At 42.0% G+C, this 17500-nt stretch overlaps 1 protein-coding gene across 1 annotated transcript in view; it reads left to right on the top strand.

The window, feature by feature from the left end:
- The window catches only part of LOC124379760 (low-density lipoprotein receptor-related protein 1B-like), a 201326-nt gene that overhangs the window by 162165 nt on the left and 21661 nt on the right, over nt 1-17500 (top strand). Inside the window, 12 exon segments of the mRNA XM_046840329.1 lie at nt 1106-1228; nt 3290-3471; nt 3782-3981; nt 5411-5599; nt 9292-9440; nt 9600-9693; nt 9898-10014; nt 12328-12447; nt 14813-14932; nt 15655-15771; nt 16543-16649; nt 16779-16926. Of these exon segments, the coding sequence (XP_046696285.1) occupies nt 1106-1228; nt 3290-3471; nt 3782-3981; nt 5411-5599; nt 9292-9440; nt 9600-9693; nt 9898-10014; nt 12328-12447; nt 14813-14932; nt 15655-15771; nt 16543-16649; nt 16779-16926 (1666 nt within the window).

Raw genomic sequence — 17500 nt, 5'->3', positions numbered from 1 at the left:
TATAATAAAGTATATTGCATTAATTAGATTTATTGTATTTTATTTTTTTCATATATTTTTATTTTTTATTAAATATCATGAGATTATTAATTAGATAAGTAGGCATATTATTTTAAATTGTTTTTATGTAAATGTAAACTGTTCAGGTTTACAAATGGTAATAATAATAAACTAGCATTTCTTCCCCCAAACTGTACTTAAATTGAACCGAACCAGGACTTAATGTAAAGCAGACAGATGTTGCCGTGGGAGGAGCTACTCTATGTTAAACACTATGTTCCATTAGTGCTAGCTAACATTCGCGCTGTAGCTGCAAAGGTCTGATTGTTCATGCTGGTCTGTGTTCAGCAGATGAGCCGGTCCTGATTCTGGCTGATTATCATGAGATCAGACGGATCAGTCTGGATGGCTCAAACTACACGCTCTTGAAACAGGTGAGGACACGAAGACCACCGTCTGATCACCGTGTTTAACTCACGACTGTTCACACACTGCTGCTGAACTCTGAACCCTAGATTGGTCAGAAGATGTTTTAACAGTCAGAGCTTCTCTCTAGCTTTCTCACTAGCTAGCTAAACTTTATGAACTTGTGGCTGCAGAGGAACCCGGGTTTGGAACTGCTGTTCTGTTCACAGCTTAGTGTAGTGTTTTCATATATCCACCCCCTTTTCTGTCTTCATTGGACATGGTGATGATGACCTCAAACCTCAGTGTATTAATAACACACACACACACACTGTGAATGTAAGTGAGAGAGAAAGAGTGTGTGTGTGTGTGTGTGTGTGTGTGTGTGTGTGTGTGTGTGTGTGTGTGTGTAATAGATTAATGAGTGGATTATTTTAGCTCGTGACTGATGAGGTCGTTAGAGCAGGAATAAAGTGTGACATCACTTATAACTTCTGATTGGCCGTGGGATCATTACAGACTTTTAATCTGTGATTTATAACTGATTAATAAAACTAACCCTAACCCTCTCTCTCTCACACACCTCTCTCTCTCTCTCTCTCTCTCTCTCTCTCTCACACACACCCTCTGTCTCCCCCCCCTCTCTCTCTCTCACACACATACCCTCTCTCTCTCTCTCTCTCTCTCTCTCTCTCTGCAGGGTCTCAGTAACATTCTCTCATTGGATTTTGACTACAGAAGGGATTTGATGTTTTGGATTGACAGCAGTCGGCCGAATGGGCGCAGGATCAACAGGATGCGTATAAATGGGAGTGATCTCAAGGTCTCTGTGTGTGTGTGTGTGTGTGTGTGTGTGTGTGTGTGTGTGTGTGTGTGTGTGTGTATGTGAATAAGCTCAGCCTTCTTGTCTTTAGGTCTGCTGTATAGTGTAGTTGTGGTGTAATTGTGTTGTGTGTAAAAGAAACTGATGTTTGACGTGAAGGTCTGAGAGAAAATAGTTGCAAATGTGTTACATCAGATAAAGTAAATTTTATAAATCGCCTGTGGGATATGAAGCAGTTTGAGTAGGATCACAGTGTGGTGAGCATCGAGGTGGGACATCTCAAGCTGTGTGAGGGAACACTCCAACTGAATATACACTGAAGAAGAGCGTTAATGAAAGTGACAAAGCTTTAATAAGTTCACTACAGACATCTATATTTATTCATCATAAACTCCTTACTGCATCACCATAAACTCCATCACGACTTCTCCATGACTCTGCCCAGACTTCATCACGACTCCGCCCAGACTCCATCACGACTTCTCCATGACTCTGCCCAGACTTCATCACGACTCCGCCCAGACTCCTCCCAGACTACGCCCAAACTCCATCACGTCTCTATCATGATTCCTCCATGACTCCGCCCAGACTCCATCACGACTCCGCCCAGACTCCTCCACGACTACACCCAAACTCCATCACGACCCCTCCGTGACTTCTCCCAGACTCCATCACGACTTCTCCATGACTCTGCCCAGACTCCGTCACGACTCTGCAATAACTTTATCAAGACTTCTCCACGACTCCATCACAAATCTGCCACAACTCCTCCATGACTCTACTTCCACTACATCACTATAAACTCCTCACTGCATCACATAAACTCCTCCCTACATCACAATAAACTCCTCCCTACATCACAATAAACTTCTCTACATCACCATAAACTCCCACTACATCACTATAATCTCCTCTCTACAGCTCCATGAACTCCTCACTACATCATAAGCTCCTTACTACATCACCATAAACTCCTCACTACATCACCATAAACTCACACTGCATCACCATAAACTCCTCACTACTTTACCATAAACTCCACACTGCATCACCATTAACTCCTCATTACATCACCATAAACTCCTCATTGCATTACCATAAACTCACTGCATCACCATAAACTCCTCACTGCATTACCATAAACTCCACACTACATCACCATAAACTCCTCACTGCATTACCATAAACTCCACACTGCATCACCATAAACTAGTCACTGCATCATCATAAACTCCTTACTACATCACCATAAACTCCACACTGCATCACCATAAACTCCTCACTGCATCACCATAAACTCACACTGCATCACCATAAACTCCACACTGCATCACCATAAACTCCACTGCATCACCATAAACTCACTGCATCACCATAAACTCCACACTGCATCACCATAAACTCCTCACTGCATCACCATAAACTCTTCACTGAATTACCATAAACTCCACACTGCATCACCATAAACTCCCCACTGCATCACCATAAACTCCTTACTACATCACCATAAACTGCACACTGCATCACCATAAACTCCTCACTGCACCACCATAAACTTTACACCGCATCACCATAAACTCCACACTGCATCACCATAAACTCCTCACTACATCACCATAATCTCCACACTGCATCACCATAAACTCCTCACTGCATCACCATAAACTCCTCACTACATCACCATAAACTCCACACTGCATCACCATAAACTCCACACTGCATCACTATAAACTCCTCACTGAATTACCATAAACTCCTCACTGCATCACCATAAACTCCTCACTGCATCACCATAAACTCCTTACTGCATCACCATAAACTCCTCACTGCATCACCATAAACTCCACACTACATCACCATAAACTCCTCACTGAATCACCATAAAATCCACACTGCATCACCATAAACTCCTTCTTATAATTAATCCCTTCCCATTACATCAACCAAACATTTAAACTCCTCCCACTTTTCCCAGGTGCTCCACACCTTTCTGGGTGTTGGTTTTGGGTTTATATAAAACATCAGTTATATTAAGAATGAATGAGTTTGTTTGTTTCCCAGGTGATCCACAGAACCTCGGTGCCGAACGCCCTGGCAGTCGACTGGATCGGAAAAAACCTGTACTGGTGCGATGCTGAGAGAAAAACAGTGGAGGTAGCGAAGGCTAATGGACTTTACCCCACCATCCTGTTGAGCTCTGGCCTGCAGAACCCTTCTTCTCTCACACTGGATCCTATAACTGGGTAATCCATGGAAATAGAAATAAGTTTACACACCCTGGATTTATGTGATGAAACCAAAGTGAATCATGTCAAATCTCTTTTTATTTTCAACCCCAAATAAAGATCAGGTGAGTTTGTTGGTTTGATCAGAATAATCTGGGAGTGCGAGTATGCGGGAGGGAGTGGGAGGTAGTGGGAGGAAGTGGGAGGGAGTGGGAGCAAATGGGAGGTAGTGCGAGCGAGTGGGAATCAAGGTCAGGACGTGGTTAGAGCGTGAACTCTGCAGGACACTTGAGTCAAGACCCCTGGTGTGTTTTATTCTTTCGTACAGCTACGTGTTTTGGATCGACTGCTGCGAGCATGCACACATTGGCCGGATGGGAATGGACGGCAGTCATCCTCGAGTGATCGTCGATACCGAAACACACGCTCCGTCTGCACTCACCATCGACTACGTCAACAGCAGGATCTACTGGGCGGACGGCAGCCGCATCCTGTTTTCTGACATAAACGGATCGAAGACACGCCGAGGTTCGTAACTCTTGTCAGATCTTTGTTTTGGTTAATCGCAGGGGTATGGAAATTAGACAAGAATACTACACACACACAAACAAACACACACACACAAAAGCAGTAAACTAGATGGAGACCTAAATACATATATAGACAGGTTGACGGACGAGGTCAGACAGGAGTCTCCATGGACTATGATGTTTGTGGATGATATTGTAATTTGTGGTGAGAGTAGGGAGCAGGTGGAGAAGATCCTGGAGAGGTGGAGGTACACGTTGGATAGAAGAGGAATGAAAGTCAGTAGGAGTAAGACAGGGTACATGTGTGTGAATGAGAGGGAGGGCAGTGGAGGGGTGCGGTTGCAGGGAGAAGAGGTGGAGAAGGTGGAGGAGTTCAGGTACCTGGGGTCAACAGTGCAAAGTAATGTAGAGTGTGTTAGAGAAGTGAAGAAAAGAGTGCAGGCAGGGTGGAGTGGGTGGAGAAGAGTGATAGCAGGAGTGATTTGTGATAGAAGAGTATCTGTGAGAGTAAAAGGGAAAGTTTATAGGACTGTGGTGAGACCTGAGATGATGTATGGTTCAGAGACAGTGGCATTGAATAAAAGACAGGAGGTGGAGCTGGAGGTAGCAGAGCTGAAGATGTTGAGATGTTCGTTGGGTGTGCCGTTGATGGACATTATTAGAAATGAGTTTATTATTGGGACAGCGCATGTAGGACATTTTGGAGACAAGGTGAGGGAGGTGAGATTGAGATGGTTTGGACATGTGCAGAGGAGGGACATGGGGTATATCAGTAGGAGAAAGCTGAGGATGAAGCCACCAGGAAAGAGGAAACGTGGAAGACCAAGGAAGAGGTTTATGGATGTGGTGAGAGAAGACAAGCAGGTAGATAGTTTGGAAGAGGCAGATGTAGAGGACAGGGGAGTATGGAGACATATGATCCACTGTGGAGACCCCTAATTTGAGCAGTCGAAAGAAGAAGAAGAAGACAGCATAGTACTAAGATATGCTGCTACCTGCTATAATGCATTTTCAATAACAATGAATGTATCTATAAATGACTAAAAATTACATACTAACCTGCTTTAATGAATAAGTGTAATAATTATCAGGTTTCTGTTGATAAATTAACTCCACTTAATAAACTCAACAATGAACTCAGAAGGGGTGAATTTCTTTTTCTTTTTCTTTTATATCAAATTATAACCTTTAAATAGCATAAAAAAATAATTTCCTTAACTGTGAGCAGGTGATCCATTTTATGATGTATATATGATACTAAGGACTAAGGGGGGGTAGGAAATAGAGAAGGAAATAGTGTGTGTGTGTGTGTGTGTGTGTGTGTGTGTGTGTGTGTGTATGGGCACATGTCCATCCCTGGGTTCTGCTGAGTGAGCTGGCAGTGTTCCAGCTCGGCCACTAATTGATTCCGTCTCATCTCGTTAAAGTGCTTAACGAGGACACTGGTGAAGTGATGAGTCTCACCCTGTTTGAGGATTTTCTGTACTGGAGTGATCAGAAGAGGAGAACCCTTAATCGAGCTCATAAAACCTCGGGAGAGATGCGCATGGAACTGCTCAGCTCCTGGCAAACCATCCGCGACATCAAAATTTATCATCCACTACGCCAGCCAGACGGTGAAAACACTTTCGGGGGGGGGGTTCATTTACATGCACGCACACACACACACACACACACACACACACACACACACACAATCTATATATTTACATACAGTATATATACATTGTCTGATTTTTTAAAGAATTTATTTGCAAATTATGGTGGAAAATAAGTATTTGGTCAATAACAAAAGTTCATCTCAATACTTTGTTATATTCCGTTTGTTGGCAAAGACAGAGATCAAACGTTTTCTGTGAGTCTTCACAAGGTTTTTACACACTGTTGCTGGTAGCTTGGTCCATTCCTCCACGCAGATCTCCTCTAGAGCAGTGATGTTTTGGGGCTGTCGCTGGGCAACACAGATTTTCAACTCCCTCCAAAGATTTTCTATGGGGTTAAGATCTGGAGACTGGCTAGGCCACTCCAGGACCTTGAAATGCTTCTTACGAAGCCACTCCTTGGTTGCCCGGGCGGTGTGTTTGGGATCATTGTTGATGAAAGAAGGTTTTCACTCAAAATCTCATGATACATAACCCCATTCATTCTTTCCTTTACACAGATAATTCGTCCTGGTCTCTTTGCAGAAAAACAGCCCCAAAGCATGATGTTTCCTCCCTCATGCTTCACAGTAGGTATGGTATTCTTTGGATGCAACTCAGCGTTATTTCTCCTTCAAACACAAGTTGAGTTTTTACCAAGAAGTTCTATTTTGGTTTCATCTGACCATATAACATTCTCCCAATCCTCTTCTGGATCATCCAAATGCTCTCTAGCAAACTTCAGATGGACCCGGACATGTACTGGGTTAAGCAGGGGGACACGTCTGGCACTGCAGGATTTGAGTCCCTGGCGGCGTAGTGTGTTACTGATGGTAGTCTTTGTTACTTTGGTCCCAGCTCTCTGCAGGTCATTCACCAGGTCCCCCGTGTGGTTCTGGGATTTTTGCTCACCGTTCTTGTGATCATTTTGACCCCACGGGGTAAGATCTTGCGTGGAGCCCCAGATCGAGGGAGATTATCAGTGGTCTTGTATGTCTTCCATTTTCTAATAATTGCTCCCACAGTTGATTTCTTCACACCAAGCAGATTTAGTCTTCCAGCCTGGTGCAGGTCTACAGTTTTGTTTCTGGTGTCCTTTGAGAGCTCTTTGGTCTTGGCCATAGTGGAGTTTGGAGTCTGACTGTTTGAGGTTGTGGACAGGTGTCTTTTATACTGATAACGAGTGCAAACAGGTGCCATTAATACAGGAAACAAGTGGAGGACAGAGGCGCCTCTTAAACAAGTTGTTACACATCTGTGAGAGACAGAAATCTAGATTTTTTGTAGGTGATCAAATACTTATTTTTCACCATAATGTGCAAATAAATTCTTTAAAAATCAGACAATGTGATTTTCTGGATTTTTTTTCATTTTGTCTCTTATAGTTGAAGTGTACTGATGATGATAATTACAGGCCTCTCATGTTTTTAAGTGGGAGAACCTGCACAATTGGTGACTGAATAAATACTTTTTTGCCCCACTGTATGTATGCATATATATATATATATATATATATATATATATATATATATATATATATATATATATATATATATATAGTGGAACCCGGTTATCTCGCCTCGGTTATCTCGACAACCCTATTATGTCGACGTTTTTGAAGTGGAACTGCCAAATTCTCGCTTTTTCTAAACATTTTTTATCGGTTATGTCTTTTTTTATGTCGCCGAACCCTGATATCTCGAGCACAAGGGGGGAAAAATTTGCCATTTAACGTCAGTTATCTCGGTGCAGCCGCAGAAGAACTCGTGGAAGTGGCGGAAAAATCAAGTCTTACAGCTGCTACAGGTGTTGTATTGTATACTGGTGAATCTCTGCTGTTAGTTAGTGCACATATGCCTTTTGTTGTTAAATGTTATGCGATGAACGGGAGGCGAAAGCTTTCGCCTCCCGTTCATCGCATAACATTTAACAACAAAAGGTGGGCAAATCAGCTGTGTCCCCCTGCTCAACGTGGGATGAGCAGCAAAAGCATCGAATGAACACCGGCAGGATCGGGGGGAAATCCGCAGTGCGCTTTGGGAAGAAAAGAGCAGCCGTTGAGAGAGTGCCGGTGGGAAGACACGTACCGGGAAACGCATGAGCGATAACAACGACCGCCGTGAACCAACATATACCAACAATAACGGACGGTGAGATGCTGGAAGTTTAAATAGGAGCTGGTGATGATGCTAAACGAGCACCATATGTGCGCGATTGAAGCCGGGAGTTTCAGAGAAAGCGGCCGAGAAAGCACCTGACATGCTGAAGGGGGCCGAAGGGGGCGTGGCAGGTGGATTCCTGACAGATAAACATGTACTGTATGTATTTTTATAGCATGCCTTCATCAAACAAATCGCGGCAACGCTGTTGTGTAAAAAAAAACCTTCAAAAACACGTGCATGCACATTCTCATTTATTAACGCACATCATGTACATAAAGAAATTTCAAGCACGTTAATATACTGCCGCCATTTTGATTTTCGTTTATCTCGATCATCGGTTACCTCGATGCTTTTTGACGTCCCCCTAGGACATCAACATAACCGGGTTCCACTGTGTATATATATATATATATATATATATATGTGTATGTATGTATGTATTTGTGTGTAGATATAAATATACAAACCTTAGGGGGTAACGGTGCACGTGTTCATGGTGAACTGTTTCAGTACAGGGCTTTCAGATTTGGTGCACACATGAGCCAAATGCAATCCTTTTTATGTTTGGAAAATAGTTACAGTCTGAGTTTCCTCAGGAACGTATTAAGTGGCGGACCGTGAGTTTGTTTAATCTCTGCCTCGCACTTTGAGCGCAGTGTCACTGGTATTTTCTTTATTATTATTATTAAACTTCAAAAAATACACAACCCCGCCTGTGGTGTAAAAAGAAACTTGAGTCACTGTGGCCACTCGCTTCGTTCTGTACAAACCATTTATAGCCTGTTGTGTTTTGTTTTAAAATCGCTGCCACTTCCGTTTTATGACAGTCAAGCGATATGGATTTATTTATCATTTAATGTCCAGCTTCAAGAATTTCTCTCAAAAGGAGAAAATCCTGACAATTCTGCTTATCGAGGGAGGAAATGTATGAAGGATAGAAAGAACACATTTGTTAAAGTTTGCTGAAATAAATAGAACAGAAAATATTGTCAGAAATTAAATATTAAATGTAAAACACACACACACTTTAATACACATTCGTATTACCAAAGTGAGGTCTAACAAATGTAAATTATTTAATGAAAATGTTCCCATATATTAACTCTTATTTCATTTAATTGTGCCACTTTAATCAATATAATAAACAAGTTTTGCATTTGATTTAATTTATTTTATTTTTTAGATATTTTATTTTTATAAACTATATAAACTTTTATATTATTTAAAGTATTATTAAACCAAGCAGGCATTTTATTTCACATTGTTTTGAAAATGTAAACTGTTGTTCACAAATGTTAATAATAATAATAAACTGCGTTAATAATAATAAAAAAATGTTTCTTCACTCAAATGAAACCGAACTGTGAATAGTATATATATTGATCATTACAAACCGATTGATAAACTCATTTAAATAAGAAACAACTCCTTTTTGTTAAAACTAATTATCCTTGGGGTGTGTGTGTGTGTGTGTGTGTGTGTGTGTGTGTGTGTGTGTGTATTTAGTCGTGAAGCATCAGTGTCAGGTGAATAACGGAGGCTGCAGTCACCTGTGTCTATTGTCACCAGGCGGAGCCTACAGGTGTGCATGCCCCACCCACTTTTACCTGGCCAATGACAGCAAGACCTGCCTTTCTAACTGCACCTCAAGCCAGGTGACATGTTTCAGTGTATTAACCCTTTTACACTAATCCCCATGTTAGACTTCCTGCAGCACACATTCAGCTCCCATAACAAACACAAAATATTATTATACCTTAACGTGTGTGTGTGTGTGTGTGTGTGTGTGTGTGTGTGTGTGTGTGTGTGTGTAGTTCCGTTGTGGTACAGACGAGTGTATTCCGTTCTGGTGGAAGTGTGACACGGTCGATGACTGTGGTGACGGTTCGGATGAACCTGCAGACTGTCGTACGTATCGCCAATAACACACTTCACATCGATCTGTAACACACTCCATATTTTACATTGTTGTGTTTTATAAAAAAAATAATAAAAGTGATAAAAGAAAGGGTTCATTTGCATTGCAATGTCATGTCCTTTATTTGTCCTTCATTTGTCTGTCTGAATTTTTCTCTTTATCGTTGTTTCCCTCATTCCTCGTCTCCTCCACAGCCGAGTTTAAATGCCAGCCGGGTCGGTTCCAGTGTGGCTCGGGTCTCTGCGCTCTTCCTCCTTTCATCTGTGATGGAGAGAATGACTGCGGAGACAACACAGATGAAGAGAACTGTGGTGAGACTGAGAGAGAGAGGAACACACTGAGGAACACACACACACTGAGGAACACACACACTGAGGAACAAACACACTGAGGAACACATGGGCTTAAATTCCGGGGGGGGGGGGGGACATGTCCCCCTCATCCGAAAAAATTATCTAAAAAATATCGCACTCTCCATTGTAAACAATAAATGTATTTATACCTAAATCATTGTGTAAGTAGAAAAAAATGCAAAATTCATTTAAAAACAGTTGTGTTCCCCCCCTCCCCTTCCTCACAGTGGTTTGACCCACTGCCTGCTTTCCCAGTTCATCTCACCTACTCTACACACACAAGTCAGGTGTGTGGTTCATCTCACCTTCTCTACACACACACGTCAGGTGTGTGTCTGCGGCTCAATTAATGTTCAACTCCATTAACTAGGGTATTTTATTCACTTTAAATAAAGCGATTCTCTTTAATGTAGTTGATGCAGACTCATTCATAAATTAGTTGCGGCAAAAATGCTGATTAGCGATGTAATTTTCCATGAATCTGCTCTAGTAGAGATTAAAATATCACTTATCTAGTGAACGTTAGCTTGTTTACAATAGCTTGTAGCATGGTGCACTGCAGCTAACACTGCAACTAATGTACTAGTGCACTGCAGCTAACACTGCAACTAATGTACTAGTGCACTGCAGCTAACACTGCAACTAATGTACTAGTGCACTGCAGTTAACACTGCAACTAATATACTAGTGCACTGCAACTACCACTGCAACTAATATACTAGTGCACTGCAGCTTACACTGCAACTAACATGCTCGAAAACTCTTGAAATTTGGCACACACGTCAGAGTCCTTTGTCACTAGGGCCGTACAAAGGGTGGAATACGGGCGTGGCAGGGGGGCTCTGTAGCGCCCCCTGTAATTCAAAAACAAACATTCGTGCACAGATCGGGCAATTATGTATGCACATGTACGAGAGTTGGTACGCATATAGATCTCATTGAGCCGAACAACTTTCGCCCTCTAAACTATTAGCTCCGCCCAACAGGAAGTCAGCCATTTTGGTTTGTTTTATAAGTGCATGCGGTGAACTTTTAAATACTCCTCCTAGGGAATTCATGCGATTGACATCAAACGTGGGGAACATGATGTCGAGACATTGGACTTGCTAAATTGCGAAGGGATTTTTGATATCTCGAACACTGCTGCCATGGCGAGGGGACAAATTTATGGCGAATTCGGAGAACAGGAAGTGTTTAATATCTAAAGCAAAAAATGTCTTATTCAGATGACACGCTGTGTGTATGTTCGGCCAAGGATTCCGATCGCATCGATGTGGCTATTGTGAATCTCGGACATAGCGCCACCAACAGGCGCCAGGAAGTGTGTCAGTCACAAACGGTGGATTTTTTGACAGTTGCATGTGGAGAACTTTTAAATACTCCTCCCAGGATATTTATGCGATTGACACCAAACATGAACAACTTGATGCTGAGACATTGTAGATACTAAATTGCGAAGGAATTTTTGATATACCTCGAACGCTGTTCCCATGGCAACGCGTCAAACTTTACTTTTATTTCAGGCATATTTAAGGCTTTTGGCGTGCTTAGATTACCTTGAAATTTGACACATACATCACATTTGACAAGTCACATACATCTCAAGTGTGGACAAAAAGGTCGGACAATGGTGTGTCTCTTAAGTGGCTCACTAGCGCCCCCGTTTGTCTAAAATGTGGGGTTTCTTTTACCTACAGTCCCCAAATGGGTCAGTAACAACATAAAATGGTCCACTGATATTTACCCACTTGATGCACTTGCCCACCGTGCATTGCTTTCTGGGGGGCACCGTATAGCGATACACAAACGTGCGAGGGCCCGCCATCGCTGCTTGCAGCTATATTTTTAAGTAAAATTGTAAATCTTTTTTTAATTCCTTGTTTTGCTTTGTCTTTGAACCTGAGAAAAACTTAAACTTAAAATAACCATAATGATGCAGTCTCCATGCTACAATAATAAAAGCAAAGTTTTTCACTGTGGGGACACTGTGGGACACTGTGGGGACACTGTGTCTTTATCAGTACAATTTGACTGTATTACTTGTGTCCCCTTCAAAAATTGCTCATGAGAAATTTTATATTTATTGTCCCCCCTACTGTTAAATTAAATTTACGCCCATGGAGGAACACACTGAGGAACAAACACACTGAGAAAAACAAACTAAAGTCTATATCCAAAAGAGTCCAAATGTCTGTCTGTCTGTCTGTCTGTCTGTCTCTCTCTCTCTCTCTCTCTCTCTCTCTCTCTCTCTCTTTCTCTTTTTCTTTGCAGAATCGTATATCTGTCTATCAGGACAGTTTAAATGCACTGGGACTCATAAGTGTATCCCAGTGAACCTGCGTTGTAACGGACAGAACGACTGCGGTGATGAAGAGGACGAACAAGACTGCCGTGAGTGTTTTACACACTTTACACACACTACATACACACACCCTTACCCACTTTACACACTTTACACACACTACATACACACCAGTACACCCTTTACACACTTTAAACACACTACATACACACACTCGTACCACTTTACACAAACTACATACACACACCCTTACCCGCTTTACACACTTTACACACTACATACACACACCAGTACACCCTTTACACACTTTAAACACACTACATACACACACTAGTACACACTTTACACACTACATACACACACTCATACCACTTTACACACACTATATACACACACCTTACCTGCTTTACACACTTTACACACACTATATACACACACTCTTACTTGCTTTACACAAACTACATACACACACCATTACCCGCTTTACACACTTTACACACTACATACACACACCAGTACACACTTTACACACACTACATACACACACATACCCACTTTACACACACTTTACACACTATATACACACCCTTACCCACTTTACACACATACACACACATACACACACCAGTACTCGCTTTACACACACTACATACACACACCTCACCCGCTTTACACACTTTACACACTATATACACACACCTTACTCGCTTTACACACTACATACACACACATACCTGCTTTACACACTTTACACACACTACATACATACACACACCATTACCGCTTTACACTTTACACACTTTATACACACTACATATACACACACCAGTACACACTTTACACACACTACATACACACACTCATACCACTTTACACACACTACATACACACACACCAGTACACCTTTACACACTTTATACACACTACATAAACACACACACCGCTTTACACACTTTACACACTACATACACACACCCATACCCACTTTACACACACTACATACACACACCCTTACCCGCTTTACACACTTTACACACACTACATACACACACCAGTACTCGCTTTACACACACATACACACACACCTTACCCGCTTTACACACTTTACACACACTACATACACACACCTTACTCGCTTTACACACACATACACACACCTTACCTGCTTTACACACTTTACACACACTACATACACACACCATAACCGCTTTACACACTTTAAACACACTACATACACACACCAGTACACACTTTACACACTACATACACACACTCATACCACTTTACACACACTACATAAACACACATACCGCTTTACACACTTTATACACACTACATAAACACACACACCGCTTTACACACTTTACACACTACATACACACACCCTTACCCACTTTACACACACTACATACACACACCCTTACCCGCTTTACACACTTTCCACACACTACATACACACACCCATAACCCCTTTACACACTTTAAACACACTACATACACACACCAGCACACGCTTTACACTTTACACACATTACATACACACTCATACCACTTAACACACAACATCATAAACACACATACCCGCTTTACACACTTCACACACACTACATAAACACACACCTTCCTGCTTTACACACTTCACACACTACATAAACACACACACACACACACACACACACACACACATACCTGCTTTACACACTTCACATACTAAAAAGGTGTAAATAAGATGATAAGCAGCCAGCAGATGATGTTCCTACACACCCTGAACTCCTGCTCACGTCTCACACATGAGTCTCACTGCGCTCTGGTTCAGATGTGATATGATCAGATATGATGGGAGATTTAAATGTGAGGTGGTAAATAAAGACGCAGTGAGATAAAACTGACGTACTGCTGAAAGGTGAATGAAGTTGTGTGTGAGATGTTTCTCTCTAATGAGGAAATAGAAGGACATTTGAAGGTTAAAGGTCATGTGGAGTGTGGCAGTAAGGCCGTATCCACATTAATGCATTTTGTTTCAAAACGTAAATTTTTGCTTAGTTTTTGCGTTCGGAAATGGAAATTCTTTTTTTAAACGCCAAAGTGAATTAATTTGAAAATGACGTTTTCGTGTCACGGTGTGGACTGTGTGTGAAAATGGAGGCTTTTAAAAACATTGACGTGTTTCTAGTCACTGTTGCATCGTTTCAAAGAGCTGGAAAGTAAATAAACATGAGGCGAGAATGACGCGGGTTTAAGCCTCTTAAGTTTTGCTCACACTAAGTACAGGGACAGGAACGCTTCCAGATGTTTCAGAACGGATAAGCAAATATTGAAAAACGATTGAAAATGAAAGTGTGGGTAGGGTGCTTTTAGACGTTTTAAAATTCACCCAGATTCACGTAGACAGTAGATAGATAGAGTTGTGTGTGTGTGTGTGTGTGTGTGTGTGTGTGTGTGTGTGTGTTACAGCTGAAAAAACATGCTCCTCCGCCGATTTCCAGTGTAAGACCACCATGCACTGTATTTCCAAGCTGTGGGTGTGTGACGAGGACCCAGACTGTGCAGACGGATCTGACGAGGCAGACTGTGGTAAGCCACGCCCACTTCATCTGAATTTGTTTCAGAATTTCTAATTGGTCAGAAGGAGGTCAGCAGCTCTAAAAGTAGTGCAGGTTTATATTAAGGTGGAAGTGGTTAAGGCTCTGGTTTACTGATCAGAAGGTTGTGGGTATAACCCCTGGTATCACCAGGCTGGCATTCTTGGGGCCCATGAGCAAGGCCCTTAACCCTCAGTGGTCAGGGGTGATGTATCATGGCTGGCTCTGCACTCTGACTCCAGCTTTTAAAATCTCTGGTATATGTGTAGAAAAGTTTCACTGCTGTAAAGAATAACTGACACCTTTTGACTGATCTGATGCATTACTGTGGAAGGAGACTCCAGTGTGAGAGCTTTGTAACAAGTCCAGCTGGTATGGTATCTATAAGACCAATAAGTTTAGAGTTTTTTCCTCATATTTAAGAAAGTTTAATGGAGGTGAGATGTAGAGAAACCCAACCCTGTTGAAAGAAAGATCTTTACTGTGTGAAGAGTGAAGTGTAATTTTACTCCTGCATGATGAAAGTTCTGACACTGGAACACTGCAGTTCCGCACAGAACTGTTCACTTTCAAGAGAGTGATAATGCATTACGCAGGTCCACGTATATAAATGGATTTAGACTCCCTCTGCTACTGAACACTGGAAATGTGTGTGTGTGTGTGTGTGTGTGTGTGTGTGTGTGTGTGTGTGTGTGTGTGTGTGATTTGGATCAGATGAGAAGACATGTGGACCACACGAGTTTCGCTGTACGAATAATAACTGCATCCCTGATCACTGGAGGTGTGACGGCCAGAGCGACTGTGGAGACAATTCAGACGAGGAGAACTGCAGTGTGTACCTTTATCTTCATCATCTCAATCCTCATCATCATCAGCATCATAAGCTTTAGAATCATCAGCATCAACACAAATTTACTTATCATCCTCATCTTCGTCACCAATACCACTCTCTTCATCTTCATCATCCTCAGTCCTACTCTTAATGCTAAAACCGCAAAAAAGTGACACTTCCTGGTATTCACACTCCAGGCATGGTGTGTTTATGTGACCAAATATGGCCACACCCACTACAGCAAGTGTTTATGTGAAGTGCAGGACATAATGAAGGGGTGTGTGGCTGTGATTGCTCACTAGTAGGTCACATGACCATCACAGACTTCATAGGTCTGAAGTAACATGTGGAGCAGAGGTCAGAGATTATTGTAAAATGGTAGAGCTCACGTCTCTCTAATCTCTGTCTCTCTCTCTCTCTCTCTCTCAGATGAGCTTTGTGATGCTTTTAAGAAAATTGTGTGGAACAGGAATCACATGCTAACCTGGAGCTCAGGAGTGTAACTCGACACTAACTCTGCCCCTAAACACAACCATGACAACAACTCCGCCCCTAAACACAACCATGACAACAACTCCGCCCCTAAACACAACCATGACACCAACTCCGCCCCTAAACACAACCATGACAACAACTCCACCCCTAAACACAACCATGACATAACATTCACTCCTAAAGTGTGTGTGTGTGTGTGTGTGTGTGTGTGTGTGTGTGTGTGTGTGTGTGTGTGTGTGTGTGTGTGTGTGTGTGTGTGTGTGTTTGCCTCTCAGAGCCCCTGACCTGCAGCTTGAAGGACTTTGTGTGTGCTAACGGAGAGTGTGTATCCGCACGATTCCGCTGTGATGGAGACTCCGACTGCACTGACAACTCTGACGAGGTGTGAAAGCTGGCGTGTGATTGCCTGGACTTCGACTGTGTTCCGGCACCTGATTGGTTAATATGAAATGTTGATTTGTGGTTAATATTTGTACTGGAATTTCATGTTTGTGTGTGTGTGTGTGTGTAGAGGGGCTGTGAGAACCGCTGTGCTGATGCTCAGTATCAGTGTGAGAATCGGTTGTGTATCTCTCATAAGTGGGTGTGTGACGGACAGGAAGACTGTAAGAATGGAGAAGATGAACTCAACTGCAAACCAGCAAACACGGCCATAACTGGTACACACACGCACACACACACACACACACACACACACACACACACACACACACAGTCATTATAACTTATAAGGGTTATAAGGAGTTACAATATAAATAGCTGTAACTCCTACCTGTTTAAATTTTCTATTGAAACGTATGAAAAGTGTGTTTTCCTGTTATAAACACACTCTTATTCAGTGTGTACAGAGACGTTAGGCTGGAAAAAAGCTTGGAAAGATTTAGCAGAGGTCCATATTATTACCGTTAGCTTGCTTCACTAATTTAATTTTGGTATGAAGTTAAATCAATCAGTATTATTGGGGATGTGCATCTCCATAAGTGAGGCCGTTCCAATGATATGATACTTTACAGATACATATGAAGCAGCTTCAGATGCGAAACGATGCGATTCGCCTCTATTACGATGCAGTGAGATTTAATTTCCATTCTATTTAACACAATACCATAAAAACAAATATGATACTCTGCAGTTCAATAAAGAACATAAAGTTCACTTTTATTACTTTGGTAAAGACAGACAGCAAATTCTTTCAGATGTTCTTCTCATATTCACGTAGCAGTAGTGGTGCTG

The sequence above is a fragment of the Silurus meridionalis genome, chromosome 26 (genome assembly GCF_014805685.1).
Source record: "Silurus meridionalis isolate SWU-2019-XX chromosome 26, ASM1480568v1, whole genome shotgun sequence".
Taxonomy (NCBI): domain Eukaryota; kingdom Metazoa; phylum Chordata; class Actinopteri; order Siluriformes; family Siluridae; genus Silurus; species Silurus meridionalis.
The sequence above is the reverse complement of the archived record's forward strand: the minus strand, read 5'-3'. Positions and strand labels throughout refer to the sequence as shown.